Source organism: Haplochromis burtoni, unplaced genomic scaffold (assembly GCF_018398535.1).
Source record: "Haplochromis burtoni strain Fernald_Lab_line unplaced genomic scaffold, NCSU_Asbu1 Contig_372, whole genome shotgun sequence".
NCBI lineage: Eukaryota > Metazoa > Chordata > Actinopteri > Cichliformes > Cichlidae > Haplochromis > Haplochromis burtoni.
Genome location: NW_024582733.1, coordinates 490,122 through 507,035, shown reverse-complemented (window position 1 = coordinate 507,035; position 16,914 = coordinate 490,122). Strand labels below are relative to the sequence as shown.

The 16,914-nt window shown below is 40.6% G+C and overlaps 1 protein-coding gene across 1 annotated transcript; it reads right to left on the bottom strand.

Moving 5' to 3' along the window:
• Positions 1-6,147: 6,147 nt before the first annotated feature.
• On the bottom strand, positions 6,148-13,730 carry cunh2orf76 (chromosome unknown C2orf76 homolog). The gene is made up of 5 exons (XM_005943396.3): positions 13,530-13,730; positions 11,600-11,650; positions 8,565-8,602; positions 8,095-8,176; positions 6,148-6,647 (listed from the first exon to the last, which is right to left on the bottom strand). The coding sequence occupies exons 1-5, from the start codon at positions 13,657-13,659 to the stop codon at positions 6,571-6,573; spliced, it is 378 nt and encodes a 125-aa protein (XP_005943458.1). The 5' UTR covers positions 13,660-13,730; the 3' UTR covers positions 6,148-6,570.
• Positions 13,731-16,914: the final 3,184 nt, after the last annotated feature.

Here is a 16,914-nt window from a genome sequence, read left to right as displayed (position 1 = left end):
GGGTTCAGGATTCACGCTGTCACGTGATACCCGGAGACTTATGCCAAAAAGTGATCGTCCAACAACACATGATTTCCAATGTTTGTATGATGTCTTTACTTATATTGGTAAATAGACTGCACTCAGCAGGATTTACAAAGGAGTTATATATCCAGAGTATAGCCAGTCCGGTCCTTTTGGCCACTTAAAATATGTTTACTAAACTCTTATTTTATTTGTTATCATTTCTGCTGCCCTCATGGCCAGATCTCACTTAAAAAATAAAGTTTTAATGTCAACGAGACTTTTTTAACTGCTTAAATAAGGGACACTGCCAACAGCTAATTGCGACTTCTACCTTGTAACAGGAATGTTGTTTGTGGCTCAGATGGCTTGATATCATACACGAGGCATACATTACACATATGGTTCAAATATTACAGACTAACAAGTTATTTGTAGCATTTTAAATGCGAGCAATCAATCAGTTTTTGGCAGACAATCACTATTTGGCACAACACTAGCAGTGCTTTCTGGAAAAACTATTAATGCATTGATTTACAATATACAATACAATTGTGTACGTGGATGCATCAATATATATGCACTTTAACAGTAAACTATGTGAGGATTTGCCTGAACAGTTACTGTTACAGAATTATTCTCTAATTCTGTAATATTGGATAAAACGCCAGTTATTGTCCTGCTAATGGTAACCGTGAACTGTACAGAACAAGTTCATTTTATCTGGGTGAGTTTTATTTTTAAACCTCTTATTGTCTTCAAGAGCACATCTCAGTCTTGTGTGCTGCTATATCTAGATTATATTGCTAACTTCAAGAACTATTGCAAGGCTACATAAAAACAAGGTCCATTATGGTGACTGGAGACCCGAAACACGAGACATGCATTTATCCCCGCTTGCCAGTACATGATGTCCAACACCCCCAGATGGTAAGACAGGCAGATGCCACCTCAACAGTACAAATAAGCTGTAAATATATATGGCCTGCCAGATACCCAGCTGGAACAATAAGCTGGTCACAAAAGGACATAAATGCGACTTGAAAATTCTATAAAATTCATGGACTTCTCCACCCAAGGTCTAGCACCCTAAGACATATGAGCAACAGACAGAGAGAGAGTGAGGATTAGTGCGTGTCAGAGGCATGCATGAATACATCAGGAAGATGAAGCCCTGAGATGAACTGTGCCTCAGGGAGCTGAGGACAGACAGTGATAAGGAGCATGAAGAGGAACTACACAACATTACCAAAAGTATTTGCTCATCTGCCTTGTAATATGTTGGCTCACATTTTGCAGCTATAACGGCTTCAGCTCTTTTAAGAAGCTTTTCCACAACACTAAAAATAACAATTTAAATAAACATAAAGAAATAAGGAATCATTAATTCAATAATGATCCACATGATTAAATTGCTTTATTTTATTTATTTATTTTTACTCTTTATTTTGAGTCAACATAAAAGAAGGGTAACAGTTCTCAACCACTGAAGTGGCATTAAGCCCTTTATATAGTGTCCATTTCCACCAGTTCCGTTCGAAGGCATCCAGTTTGATTCGTCATAGAAACTTCAGTTTATCTCCTCCATTATTTCCCTTTCAGCGACTCCTTTTCAGCCAGTTCCTGTGATAACTCTTTACAGCCACAGTCATTATTTTAAACATGTAGATGTTCTCTTTTTTAATCGTACCTTCTGGGATCAGACCAAGGTGTAAGACCTGTGGATCCCTGGGAAGTTCACACTGACAAAGTCCGTCTATCAGCTCGGCAACATCTGACCAGCATGGCTGTAGTTTATCACATGACCAAAAGAAGTGTAGGTGATTGGCCTTAATATGACCACATTCTCTCCAACATTGTTTTGTTTTGTTTTGTTTTTTGCTTTAACGTGTTTGCTTTTAATATAAAGTGTAATAAACGTACGGAATCCATAATCTTTCCGAGTTGGTCATTGTCCCCTTTGAGGTCGGACCTCAGGTCTTTCAGAAGGTCACTCGGTGTTACGTCAGTCCAGGGTAGCCTTGGAGTTTCAGGTGGGCTAGAGTTAGCTTGCAGTGCTACTTCACTGGCTTTCGATGCTGATTTTCTTTTGATATTTTTGCATGGTTTGTTTATAATATTTGCCTCTTGTGAATCAGTTTCCCCTTTTATACCAATAGCGAATGATGAATCAAGTTGTTTACTGGAGTTGAGTCCAACTTAATTTCATTGAGTTGATTCCTGCAAATGACAATTTTCCAACAAAAGAACTTAATGCTAATAGAAAACAATTTATCAAAGTTGAAATCTGTTTCATGATTATTTTAAGTTCATGGTGTGATTAGAGTTATTCTTTGGATTGTTCAACATCAAGTCCAGAGTCTGGTTAACATAAAACTTTAATGGACTTACAACTTTCACATAGCTGCCACTCCATCCATCCTCTTCTGATTATCCTTATCAGGGTTCCAGGGGCGTCTGGAGCCTATCCCAGCTGTCATAGAGGCAGGGTACACCCTGGACAGGTCGCCAGTCTAACACATAGAGACAGACAACTATTCATACACACAGGCAATTTAGAATCACCAATAAACCAAACCCCACTAACAATTTAGTCCTCAGTCTTTGGACTGTGGGAGGCAGCCAGAGTACCCAGAGAAAACTTACACACACACATCATGCAAACTCCACACAGGCTTTTCTGTGTGGACAGTTAGTGGATTTGAACTCAGAAACTTCTTGGTGAAAGGAAAGAGTGCTAACCTTTAATGAGGTTTGAAATCTCGCATGATCGTGTGACATGACGAGTTCAGACAATTAACCACTCTTTCTGGATTGTATCACATCATCTCAACAAGAATAAATTTAACAAGTGTTAAGTTGTTGAATTTCATGCAGATTGTATATGATTTAATTATGTTCACCACAGAAACATATAATTATTTTGTTCAAATTCCAAGTTAGACTCTTGTAAACATAATAACCACCCAATTTCACTTTTTGAATGAAGGTTTAGTACTGCGTTTATGGGAACATTTGATCGTTCATCAGTGCATTTATGACGACAGGACATTTGTGAAGCATTGCCTCCTATAACAGTACCACACCGGAAGCTCTTGAGAGCACCCACTGTGGCCATGGAAGTGATTGGATGGGTGAGTGGATACGTTTGGTAATACAGTGTATCCACCAGCATGTTTGTACACTCGTGTCTTCAACTCAGCTGCAATGGCCGCGGCGCAACATACCAAAAAACAAGAGATGCACGTCTGACCGATGCACATAGCACCCGCGACACAAGCAATGTGTGGTCATCATAAAAATGGCCCAAGGAAGCAGACACAGGCTTCTCCTGAGTGGTGGTTTCAAATTCAGCAGGTTCAGACTGATTGGTTTAAATCCAGTCTTTAAGTCTGACGTTATTAGCCGTGTCCGGTCCCAAACTCTGCTGCAGGTCCATAAGTCAAGCGAACACTGCAACATCACTGAGAGTTGAAAAACGGTCTAAATTCTTTCATCTATAATAAAATGATCAGCGTTCTGCTCTACCAGGTGTAACAATTAAGTTTAACATCCAGGCATCCATGAAAACAGAATTTATGACATTTAACAGAGTTAGAAGTTAGCAGGGAGTTAGCTCGCTAGCTTCCATCTAAATACAATATAGCATGTCCTGACTGAGGGATTTCTGAAACAAAATAAGACGTACAGCTCTGCTATCACTTCTGACATAAATTAAGACAGAAAACTAAACAGCAGTGACGTTTGTAGGGTTACTGAAGTCGGGCTAGCTGATATGTAACGATGTGCTACGTGGTGGCTAGCTACACAGCTACATTAGCATAGCATAAACACAGTGAAGCTGGAGGATGAACGCTAATTTTTTACTACTCGATAAAAGTTAACATGAGGGTTCCCGATGGTTAGGGACAAATGCAATCGCATGGCAGGATGCTGTAAACGGACCAAACTCCAGTCGGGAGAACAACTGAGATAATCCATCCACAATACGCGGCTAGTTATTAATATACTGCTGCATGGGCTGGGCTGTAGCTACATCTAAGGTTTTGAAAACTGAACTTTAAAATGATTAGGGTAATAAAAACCTTGAGAGGCAGACAGTGATCACTGACTGTTTTTAGGGGCTTGTTGAGATTAAATAGAACAAGATACAAAGCACTAAAACATGTTAAAAACACAACAGCCTTATTAAATGCAGAGTCGTTTGGACCCGGAAGCAGGATTTGTTACGTCATCACTTGTGTACTGGATACACACACACGCAACCCACCTGTGAGAGAACGTGTGTGTTTGTCTGTGTCCATGTTTGTAAACATTGTTACAAATATGAACATGCACCTGTGTGTGTGTTTGTGTCAGAGGGGTGTTTACAAACAATCACAATCAGAAACATCCTGCTTAGAGTTTATAGAGTCACACTGAGCTGACTTCAGATCTGTGTCATTTATTTCAGGACGTCTTTTTTCAGTTTTTAGTACTGTTGCATTTTACACTCACGCTAGACATTTTGGTGATCTTATGCAAGTTCATTCAACAAGTTTAAATTTGAATATTTCAAATATTTTAGCATGTTTTGTGCTAGAGAAAAAATTAAAACTTTTTCCCAAGACCTTGGATTATTAAAATATTACTAGATTGTTTACTAGATTGAAAACCATACAAGATATAAAACAATATAAAAACAAACAATGACAGTTTAAGTTTTGAAGAATTTGATTTTTCATGAATCACCCCGTCCACTGCATGATCGCCTGCTGTTGAGGTTGACAATCTAAAAAATGACTTTTCCACGCTCAAACTTTCTGCCCTGCGAGTTTAATTTGAACTCACTTAGTCAGACTGCTTAATTGACATAGAAACACAGAGTCATACACTCTCACAACACTGTGTCACTGCCATGTGTGTCTGTATCTATACTTGTAAATGGTTTTAGGTGGGGATGTGTACGTGTGTGTGTGTGTGTGTGTGTGTGTGTGTGTGTGTGTGTGTGTGTGTGTGTGTATGAGGGGCAGGGGGTTTTACAAAGTGCCACCAATCAGAGGCATGTTTTTGGTTTTATTTAGCACATTTTCAGTTTTTGGGACTCCTACTTCAAATAAAATACATTAACTCTGCTTTGACTACAACGTGATGAGTTAAGAGTGTAATAAACCTCAGATAATCATTATGTGAAGGCAAACGTTAGAACAGAGTCTCAGACTTAAATGAGCTGTGGCCATTGCTGGCACTGTCATCTCATTGGAGGGCCGCAGTTTTTTTGTGCTACTTGAACACTAAACAAACAAGAAAACAACCACAAATATTTCTGGAAACGTGGTGTTTTTGTTCTTTTAAAATTAAAAATATTGTATAAAAAGACAAAACTGCAAACGTGAAGGCAGTTTCCCCTCACTCTTTACTAATCGAAGCCTTTCATTGAAGCAAATAAACACATTGGTCCTCTCTGCCTGTCCACACACGTGGCAGCACTTCTATCATTTTGCTTGTATTTAACAAAATAAAATTGCAGACATGAGTGTCCACATGAGTGTTTGCCTGTCACTGAACTAACATATTCGGTCATTTGAAGAATTTGTTTTAACATTGCACTCAACAAACAAATCCTCCCTAACAAACGTCACTTCAAGGGCCAAATTGCATTACATTCCATCACATCAATACACGGGCTGCAAGTAGGGGTGACGTGGGCTGCATGCGGGCCCCAGGCCACGAGTTTGAGACCCTTGCATTAGAACAATTGAGGAACTTCCCAAGAACATTATAGAGAATTCTGAGTCTGACAGACTTTATTCCATCCATTGTTGCTTCAAACGTCCCCCCCCCCCCCCCCCCCCCAACAACAAAAATGGGAGGAGCTTCTCAGTGAAAGTGTGTCTGTGGGTGTAGACCTTTGTGTTGTTTTCAGAGTCATAGAAGGGTACAGGGTCTCTGGTACAGACAGTCATACTGTACGAGTCCTTTAAAATGTGAAACAAACTCTAAAACTCTACGAGGTTCACTCAGTTTATACGGATGACGAGCTTCAAGAGAATCCTAAAGTTTCATGTAACTTCTTCTATTTCATATTTATTGAAACGAATGTTCCCCTGAGAACAGTCAAAGCATCTTTCTCTCCATCTGTGTTTCAAAGAGGTCTACATCGTGTTCTTGAACCGCACAACATTTTATTAGCAAAAGTATCCACTCACAATTACATTGGCAACAAAGTATGAAAAAATATAAACACTTCTGAAAACACATCTCTGAATTACACTGAGAACACAAACATTTTACTCATGATCACAGAGAGCAGAGCGAATGCTGGAGATGTAACATTGTTCCTTAAAACCTTTAAAACTTTCAGCATATCTACAACATCACCAACAACAGAAAGATGTTCATAAAAGTCATATTCACATAAAATAAAAAAATAAAAAAATATTAAATAAAAAGGCCTGTTAGTCTGCTGGATAATAAGCTTTGACTTTAAAGGAGAAAAAAAAATCCCACAAATGAAAACAGTCCAGTAGCAACATGACAAAACTTGTTCCAGGCAGACCTGTGCATATGAACTGTCCTCTGACGCAGTCACCAGGCAGTTTGGGGGTTTGCTTTATAGAGACTGTAGTCTGCTTTCCTGAAGAAGGCCACTTCTGTCTCATGAGCTAAAGAGGACAAACATGTCAAAGTTAAAACACACCTCAGATTTTTAAACAGGCATGTTCAGAAAGTCTTCCATTTTTATGAAGTTTGAAATGGATTACAGTCAATCACAGCTCTCCTTCATATAAGTCAGAAGACAGTTATTTTTATTTATTTATTTTTTAATGGACAGTTGAGGTGGGATCTGAGATGTGTCTTGACTGAACTGTTACTAAATTCATAAACTGCCCATCCCACAGCTGGTCGTGTATGTTCGAGAGAAGAACAACAAAATGTTTAAAGATTTGCCTGCTGAGTGTAACATACCCAAACTGGATTAAGGCATAAATCTACTGACAGATTAAAAAACAAGTCTAAACAATGCATCGCAGTCAAAAAAGATAGGTAAGCAGAAACCTGAGAGTCACTGTCCAGTTCCTTTATAGAGATGGAAGAACCTCACTGAAGGACAACTTTTGCCATTCAATTCTATTTATATCTTTATATTTATTTATTGAAATCACAACAACAGTTTCCTCTGCGTGCTTTGTTTATTATAAGGTAAAGACGTTACAATGATACACAGACAACTGAGCAAACCCCAAAAATCAGATGGCCTCCAATCAGATATTTCAGACATGTTTTATTCATTTACAAAGGAAACTAAAATCCACTCAGTTTTGGTTGTTATGAAGAACTATGTTTAGACTGCTCTGGAAACAGTAAACTGAACAACGATGAAATCACTGAATGCGCATCACAGGCCTTTCTCACTACATGATATTCAAACCACATGTTATTATTGTATCACTACTTCTATTTGAAATTCAATTTGAACGGGGTGAATTTTGGGGCATTGTGCAAATAGACTGAAAGGTTTGGGTTTAGAAACAATGAACTCGAGCAAAAGGCAACAGTGAATATAATCACAGGCACAAATGTAAAAAGAGATGTTTTGAGTCGCCCCTTATTTCTTTATATTTTCTAGGAAAATGGGAAATAAGAACAGGGCAAAAACAGCTTGTACAATTCTAACGTCACTGGGGTCAACACAGCTCACAGCTGACTGTTAGCTGGGATGTTACTCAAAGTTACATTGGTCGGCTGGTGATGGTGGCTGTGCCGATGCGAATCAGATTTATGATTGAAAATAATCTCTCCGTCTCTCAGACAGACATTGTTACTGATTTTGTTGCCTGTTATAATCAGGCTCTGGCTGCTGTGCTGAGGACAACACAAGTTTAGCTTTCGTGTCACTGTGTTCTTTGCTAGCTTCATGTTAGCATGTTTGTTTTGGACAGGCTTGTAAAGCGTTGATGTGTCAGCAGCATAACGCATGAATTGAAAACAGTAAGTTGTTACATTACCACATTCATGAAAAAATGTAAAGTGAATACAGTAATGTGTTACTTTGGACCAAATTATAACCAACACTGCTCTACAGCAAACACTCAGCAATGCAAATCTTACCAACACCAGCAGCTCTGAGGGTTTGGCCTTCATGTAGAACCAGAGTTTCATCATCATCTAAACTCATCACTAACTCGTTTGTCTGAAAACAAAGGAAAAAAGATAAAAAATTGCAAGTTTGAAATGCAAACTATTTCTGAAATAAGATTATATAATAACTGAAATAATATTTCTGGAATGTACGGCTAAAATTACTGAGTTGATTCTGAGATCACTCCCAAATTCTGAAAGTGGATTAAAGGGAATTAAATGATTTAGTTGTTGAAATACCAGCTGAGTGAACAGATTTTGATTTCCTTTATTTTCTCTCACAGGGATCATGCCATTACAAAAGAGGGAAGTTATATTAAAGTGGAAGACAAAATAGTCAGGTCCCTTTGAAAATGTCATTTTTTAAAGTACTCCTTAAGGGCAGACCACAACACTCGTGTGTCCTACAAGCGGACACTCTACAGCCTTCACACAGATACCTTTGCTCCATGAGCCTGATGGATAATCTTCATCGTGTCTGTAAGGGGAAAAAGGATGGAGTCAGATTCAGAGCACAAATTTCACACCCACAAAGTTAACATAGACCTTTGGTCAAAACTTTACAGATATCATGAAGGTTGTTTTCAGTTGTTAATGGTTTTTCTTCCCCCACTGTGGAATGACTGTACAGCAGACATCTTTAATGACCAACAAACAAGAACTGGGTGCAAAAGTGTGAATTTATTTTTACATTGTCTCTAATCCACACAGGGTCGATACACAACAGTGCTGTCACTCGACTTGCAGTGACCATCAAAACGATGAAAAAAAATATTGCTGTAAACGGTTTATTTTGCGACACCACGAAACAAACGATAGCGTAAAATGAAACAGACGTTTTTATATCGTCATCCGATATATGTCGTTGTATCGAACAGTCCTAGTATAAACCTCTGACCACAACTGTATATAATGATCCCATGTGCATTTTCTTTTATACCCAAATGTTCATAAAGTGATTACATTTATTTATACAAATACAATTTGATTCTGACTTTAAGAGCTCTGTTAGCGGGCCCTTAAGAGCATCGCCTCACTCTATGTACATTTCTTTAAAAGTCCCGTTCAGCATGGATTTTTTGTCTGTTTGTTTTTTGCCCTTCATCGCCGTCCTTCTTCCCCGCTGTTTTTCTTTCCCCAGTCAAGTCTGTCCCGTGTGTAGCAAGTGAAAATAAAATAAAATAAAATAAACAATAAAAGGTGAATCAAATAGGCTGGGGCGGTCCATTTAGTAAAGTAAATCCGTTGGGCATCTTTCTTTGCCTTTAGACAATAATTCTGATGGCAAAAGAACCAAACGGGACAGGCTGGGGGAAAAAAGATAAAAAAGGTCCCGTTCAGCCCTGAGATCCAGCAGGAAAAAGAAGCACTCTGTGTGTGCAGCTTTTACACTGGGCAATATTTACCTTTAAGGGACCAGTATTATATTTTGTATATATTCGTTTTGTTGTCTTAATCGATCAGATAAGCACTTTATTAACAAGGGAAAAATTGTTAGAGAGCAAAAAGGATTGCACAACACAATTTTATAATGCACTAATTAGCTTTAGTCATGTTTCCTGTCCTTCACAACTCTTGTGAGAGCTGTGTTCACTAGTGATGTGCAACTCCACTGATTTCCTTTCTGATCTGATACCAAGTAGAATTCAGGGCAGTATCGACGATACTGATCCGATACCCTGTACAAAAACTTAATTTTTCATTGCATTTCATAATCCAATAACTAATTGTATTATGTAACTGTAATAATAATATTGCTTCATAATGATTACAGGACATCAGACTACTTGTTCTTATTGCTTAATAATGCAGAGTTCATCATATAGAAATAAAAAACTGAAGTTGTGCTATTTGAACACTTTGCCTGCCTGCAGCACTGAAGGACTCCGTGAGAGACGTCTGTCTCGCCCTAGCAGCACCTGTCCCTGTCCTCCTCTTCAGTTCGCCGCAACATACGCTCGTCATATTCTGTGATATGATTTACTCTGAGGTGTTTGACGAGGTCAGTGCTGTTGCCACAACATCTCACTTTCTTGCCACATGTATCGCAAACCGTGTCGTGGCCGTTTGTGGAGGTAAAATACGTCCACACATGACTCCGTTTACGCTCAGCCATTGTTGTGAGTGCGCACGCTGGCGGCTGCAACACATTTATTTCGCACATGACAATGAAAGGAGGAAGAGGAAGTAGTTCCTTCCAATGTAGACAATCCGAATGATATAGTTTCTTTCCACTGTGTTCCTGTTAATGATAAACTACAAATTTACCCTAAATTACTAAAATATCGATATTTTAATATGAGAATCGATTCTAGAACATAAATTACTGGTATCAGAAGAATCGATATTTCAATATCGATCTGCACATCACCAGTGTTCACACTCCAAGTCGAACTCTCTCCCATGAAGTTCTGGACTCCACCAGGCTGCCATCTGTCATATTATTTATGGACAGAAAATCCAGGTGCAGCCAGTAGGCTAGCAGCTGAGTGGGAAACGAGTCTGAGGGCATGGTTCTCGTCGGAAGGACCCACGCTGGATTTGGAGCAAATTTAAGTATCGGACTGTCTTGCTTGCAAGTAAGAGAAAAGTGAATCACTAGAGTAACGGATTGATGCAGCGCCTGCTGTAGCTACACCCACCTATGGTCACGGGCTGTGTGGAAATAACCTTCCCCCAAAGGGTGGCTGGTGTCTTAGAAATTTGGTGAGTAGCTCAGTCACTGGGGAGAGGGTCAGAATAGAGCCGCTACTCCTCTACACTGAAAACAGCCAGCTGAGGTGGTGTGAGACACCTAGGAGAGGAGTTCGTAATCTAACTTTGCCCCGTGTTTCACTATGGGAATCGCCTTGGTATGACCAACTACGGAAGCTCCAATGACACCACGTTTGAGCTGTGCTCAGGGCTCCGCCCCCTTATTCTAACACCACCGACCAGCCTCTCCTAACTCGGGATGGCAACATCCTGGGCTTTGCTCAGAGGTGCATCAGTCCAGTTCGTGCGGTTTTATAGGCTGGATGTTGCACAGTCACCCCTGGGTCAGTCAGTCCTGGAATCTAGCGCCTCAGGTCCAACCTGAGATCCTGGAGTAGTGCTGGAGTATAGCTTTGGGCACAATCCGGTAGTGGGCCATATCTCCCGTAGTGAAACAGAGCAAAGTTGGGAAAAGAACGATGGGTCACTTCATGGATCTCTGATAACAGAGTGAGATGTTTCACCAACACTTCCGTCCTTGTTTGGGTGTGGAAAGAAAGAGTGATTACATTTCTGTTCTGGTGTTCGTGTGTTTATTTAAATCATTTTGTATCAAGTAAACACATCACTACTGATGTTTAGCTATAACTCCAGGTAACTATGTGAGTTCTATGTAACAACAACAACAGCAATCTAAACATGACATGTGGGTAGGATGAGAACATTGCTCTAATGACAGCTGTAAAAAATTATGAAGACAATTGAAGTAATGCATACATACCATAACCATATTTCCTGAAAGGAGGTGGAAATCCTGGCCTTGTTGCAATATCTGAAAGAAATTGTTGGATTCAATCAAGATTTTATCTTCTTATTCATGTGTGAAAACACACAAGGTCGAGAATCCTAAAAGACTCGTCTAATAAAGACTCCCCATCTGTCCCACTGGGGTTTCTCACAGCTGTTTTTGTGTCTATGTGGGACACACACAGGGTGGAGCAACAGTTTGCTAAACACAATCACAGACTTTAGAGGGGAAAGCGCAGACCACGGCCTCTGTGTGAGGATCTAAACGTATTCTACGCTCGATTCGACACAGCGAACACCACGAGACCGACCGCCTCTCCCTCCTGTTCTCCCCAGCCTTCACCCCCCTCAGACGCAGTGCCAGGTCCACCACAAAGACCGTTACAACCTGACCTGAAAATGCTCTCTCCAAACTACAGGCCTGGTTCACACAGACAGACTGGGACAGGTTTGAACACCAGGAGCTAGAAACAGTCACAGGATCAGTACTGGACTACATCAAGTTCTGTATCAGAAATGTGACTGTGGACAAAAGCATTCGGGTTTTCCCAAAACAAAAACCAGCCAGGTCCGCTCACTTCTCAAAGTCTGTGACGCCATCTTCAGGTCAGGTGACAGAGCTCTGTACACGGCTGCTCGAGCCGATCTGAAAAGGGGAACTAAAAAAGCCAAAACAGACCACAAAGGAGCACAGAGTCCCACCTGTCCAGCACCAACACACAGGAGGTGTGGGAGGGCATACGAGACATCATAAACTACAGAGGCTGTGAAAACAGAAAGCCTGAGTGCGCCGCTGGCAGACGAGATAAATCACTTCTTTGCCCAGAAACATCTCAACAGCAGCACTCATCTGCTCCAGCCCTGCTCCCATCCTCATCCTCACCTGGTTCCTGCACTGCTCCACTCACTGTAACAGAGGATATTACCAGTGCCAAAGAAGTCTCCCATCACCAGCCTGAACGATGACCGCCCTGTGGCCCTCACGCCGTACTCATGAAATGCTTCGAGATACTAATGCTTCAGCACATCAAGGACCACCTTTATGTTCTAGGCCAAAGACCCACAGACTCAAGAACAGTTTCTTTCCAAGAGCCTGAACTCACACATGCACTGAAGACAGTTTCACCCCACACAGACTGCAAACTACGATCACGACTGTGCAATATTTAATTTATGCGCAATAACCCACACTGTAAATACATAACACCATTTATTTCTGCCCTATATCTGTATATTTTATATTTTTCTTTTCCCACACGTTTGCACTGCAGCTCTGAATCTCACTGTACATGTGTATAGTGACAATAAAAGGGCATTCTATTCTACTCTACTCTGTTCTATTCTAAACATGACATCACTGCTTTTGTTTGTTGCAGTCAACAGACTCACATTAGTTTATGTTAGTTAACCACAGAGTACTGAGAACTCAGCAAAATAAGAACACAAACTAAAACCAGTCTAAGGGCGTTGCTTCTGTGCTGCCTCTGACTGTAGCAACCACTCTTAGGTTAATAATGATAAACTGCCCACTTTCACTCAGTCTACTACGCAGTAGGCGATTCTTCGTTTTTCGGTCCTGAAACAGGAAAATGTGCCTGTTAGCTGTGATGTTGGGGTTTGTGCCGCCTGTCACGCTCTGTACTGCCGCAAGAGGGCGCCAAACATGTGCTTAAAACATTAAGGACTTGTTTCTTATATCCACCTACACAGAGAGCAGGGCTCATTGGTGTAAATTAACCTTTATATATGAAGTGTTTCATATCCAGTTAAAACCAAAGAACTCTAAGTTTTGAAGCTCTCCCGTCCAGCTGCAGTGAATCCTGGGATTTCTGCCTGCGCAGTGTTTTTAAAGGTTTGTTTCGGTGAACAGCTGCTGACACGGGGTACACACGCACGGCTCTCACCGTCTTTGACGAGCTGCATGAAGTCCTGTACGGTCTGCTCCAAGCGGACGCCGTGAAACACAACCGGCTTGAAGTTCCTGTGTTCGAAGGACCTCACCAGGCGGACGGTGACCACAGCTTCAGCAGTCATGCTGCTCTGAACCCGAACACTCGTCTAGTAACGCGTAGCTGTCCTTCTTCCCCTAAGTTTTATTGGCTATTGGCAAACAATAAAATGGTGCATTACCGCCACCAACTGGTGTGGAGTGTGTACTGCAACGTCGCTCACAAATCCTCCAAAACAATTTACCCTGTTGTTTTAAAGCCTGATAACTTTCACTTCTTGGGTCCTTTTGCAGTTACTCAATAAGATCCAGTTTCATTTGTAGGTTTCGGATCAGTTGCCTTCTCTCTTCCTCCCCTGTGTTGGCCATTCATCCACACACTGGTGATGGCAGCTACATTGTAGCCACAGCCACCCTGGGGCGCACTGACAGAGGCAAGGCTGCCGGACACTGGCGCCACCGGGCCCTCTGACCACCACCAGGAGGCAACGGGTGAAGTGTCTTGCCCAAGGACACAACGACCGAGACTGTTGGAGCCGGGGCTCGAACCGGCAACCTTCCAATTACAAGACAAACTGCCAACTCTTGAGCCACGATCACCCACATGTTCTGTTTCCTCTTCTCCACAGTAGTCACGTTTACCTGTATTATGTTTACCTGCCATGAATAAAGTCATGTTCAAACCAGTCTGCCCAAAACTTTTCTTCATTTTTCGCCTTATGATACTCTTTATCTTTTTCTGACAGAAGTTAATAGCCAGGTCAACTAACACATTTTTGTGGCTTCCTTTGCAGCTCTGTCTGTCATTTCATGTGCTCTGACTCCAAAATAAGCTGGAATCCATAAAAAGCCAACTTTTAAGTCCCATCATGTTTATTCTGTAATGCGTTTGCTGAACCTCTGTTGCTGTCCTTTTTCTTCTTGTTAAGTTTTAATGGCAGATAGCAAACATACCACAAACTGGTATGGACTGTGGATGGAAATGAAGGTTAAAACAAACAAACAAAACCCTCAAATCCTGTCAAACACTATAGTCCATCTTTAAAAATGTGTACTTCTTGAGTTGAAATAAATCAATAAGGTCTAATTTTCATGTTACTGAAGTTTTGCCGTTGTCTTTTCAGCCTCTGACAGTGCAAGCCATTCTTACTGATTTACGGTGTTTCAGATTAACTAGTGACGGTTAAACAGATGTGTGGTAGATTTGCTTTTCAAATGAAACAGTATTACGTCATTATTTTTGGCCTTCGTGCTTGAGAAATACCAAATTATGTACACAAAGTTCTGGAAATTACCACAACATTGTTCATGATTTAATTTTTTTCCCCATAACATCAAGAAATATTCCACATTAATATCATGTTGCAACATCACATCCTGTTACAGTAGTCTGCCTCGGTCTTTTCTCTGGAAATAAACACTTGGGGCTAAAATAGCTAATTGATCAACACAGCTGGAGAGAGCTGGAGGTTATATACAGTCTGTGTAAATGATATGTTAACTTTGTTAATTTGACAAACATTTGTGGGTGACGCAGTAGCTGGACGAGTCTGCGACAAACATCTCAAACAGCAGGACGTTACATCCTGTGGTGTCTGTATGCGAGGCAGCTATGATGGTCATGGAGTATTTTACTTGAATAAATACAGATTCTAATGAATAGAAAACGGCCAGCTTGCTGAAGAAATTCTATTGGGGACAACAGTACAGTACTCTGTGGACCAAGAGGGGACTGCCAGCACAATCTGTCTGCTCAAACACTCAGGTATACCCCAGAAACATCTGGATATTCATTTAAAATATTTATACATAAATCCTCATTGTTGTGACTATTTTCAGTTACCTTTCCCAGCTATGCCGTGCCTGTGGCGAGAGAAGCTCTGCTGCAGACACTGATGAGTGGGTAAAATAACCAAATCAATACCTAAGACTGAAGCACCTTGAATGGGTCACCTCAGCATCACTGGGTGAAATGTCACTTTGATGCACCAACAGAAAACATGTGGTTGAGATAACCTGCATGCCTTTGCACTTTAAAGACACTGCAGAAGGTGATTACAGATGTTACGCATGTTAAACAATTTGTTATCTTTGGGGAACTGTCCATTGTTCCTTCAGTGGGCTGGTTTCAGTCATTATGCAAATGTACTGTTTCTAAGTTTGGGGAAACCTGCAGTCAGCTGAGACTGAAGACGTTGTCTTTGCTTAAAGACTGGTTTTAGTCTTGACAATCCGCTGTGCTGGCATCTATGAGCAGGATGTTTGTGGGTCGATTTGAATGCAGCAGGTGTAAATGCAGCCCCTCAGACAGAGCCAGGTGCAGATGTGTGTCCCTTGTTAATCTGGTTGTAGGCCCTGGCTCTTTGCCACAGGTGGCAGTAGCAGACTGCTGCAGCTGCTGTGTCATATGTCAATAGATTGAGCTACAAAATAAAGATCATATGCAAGTTTTGTAAATTAAATTATGAAAATTCTTAAGTTAGAATTCAACTCACCTCAAAACTCAAAAGCACACCTGAGTCACCCATTTTCTTAAATCCACTCACTCTCACAAGCTCTTCTCACTCACACTGGCTCTGTTGTTGTAATCACTGTCTAACTGCTGTAAATGCACTGTAACTGCCATCTGCTCACATGTTTGTTAAATTAATTAAGCTTATATAGAGTGTATCTAACTACCAGCTCTCTCCCGGTGTGTACATCTATGTTACGCCCCAGTCTAGGGGTACAGGAACGCAACATAAGTTTGAAAAGATTGCCCCGCCCTGGTCCCCAAAACCATACACAGAGGGAAAACCGACAGGACCACTCGAGCTTCAATCCGAGGAGACTTGTTTATACCTCACAGACGGACAGCATTTGGGCAGAATGTCCTCTCTGTTAAGGGTGGCCATCTGTGGAACAGTCTTCCTCAACCCATTAGAGAATGCTCTACACTCAATTTGTTTAAGGCAAAGGTTAAAAACTGGTTATGGACAAATCAAGTGTGTGATCATGTATGAGTTGTATAGTTTTAATGTTTTATTTGGGAACAGAATGGTGTGTATGTGTAAGTTTGGTGATGGAGTTTTTATTATGAATGAATGATGAATTTTTATGAATTATGTCTATTTTTTATGCTTAAGGACAACAGATGGAAATTAGCCCTTGGCTATAATCTGGTATGTTTACATTCATGTAATTATTATTATTTTTTTTACATTTATGTTCATTAACATGCACTGTCCTAAATAAAAAAATAAAAAAATAAAACAGTACAAGGAAAACAATAAGGCAGCTCACCCCTTCTGTTCCAGTGCTATTTACAATGTGCTCTTTACAATGAAGACTAATGTACACAC

Excerpts from the sequence above, each read along its gene's own strand:
- cunh2orf76 (XM_005943396.3), bottom strand. The coding sequence starts at position 13,659 with ATGACTGCTGAAGCTGTGGTCACCGTCCGCCTGGTGAGGTCCTTCGAA. Across the intron at positions 11,651-13,529 it reads CATGCAGCTCGTCAAAGACG|ATATTGCAACAAGGCCAGGA; the intron begins GTGAGAGCCGTG and ends AATTTCTTTCAG. Across the intron at positions 8,603-11,599 it reads TTTCAGGAAATATGGTTATG|ACACGATGAAGATTATCCAT; the intron begins GTATGTATGCAT and ends TTCCCCTTACAG.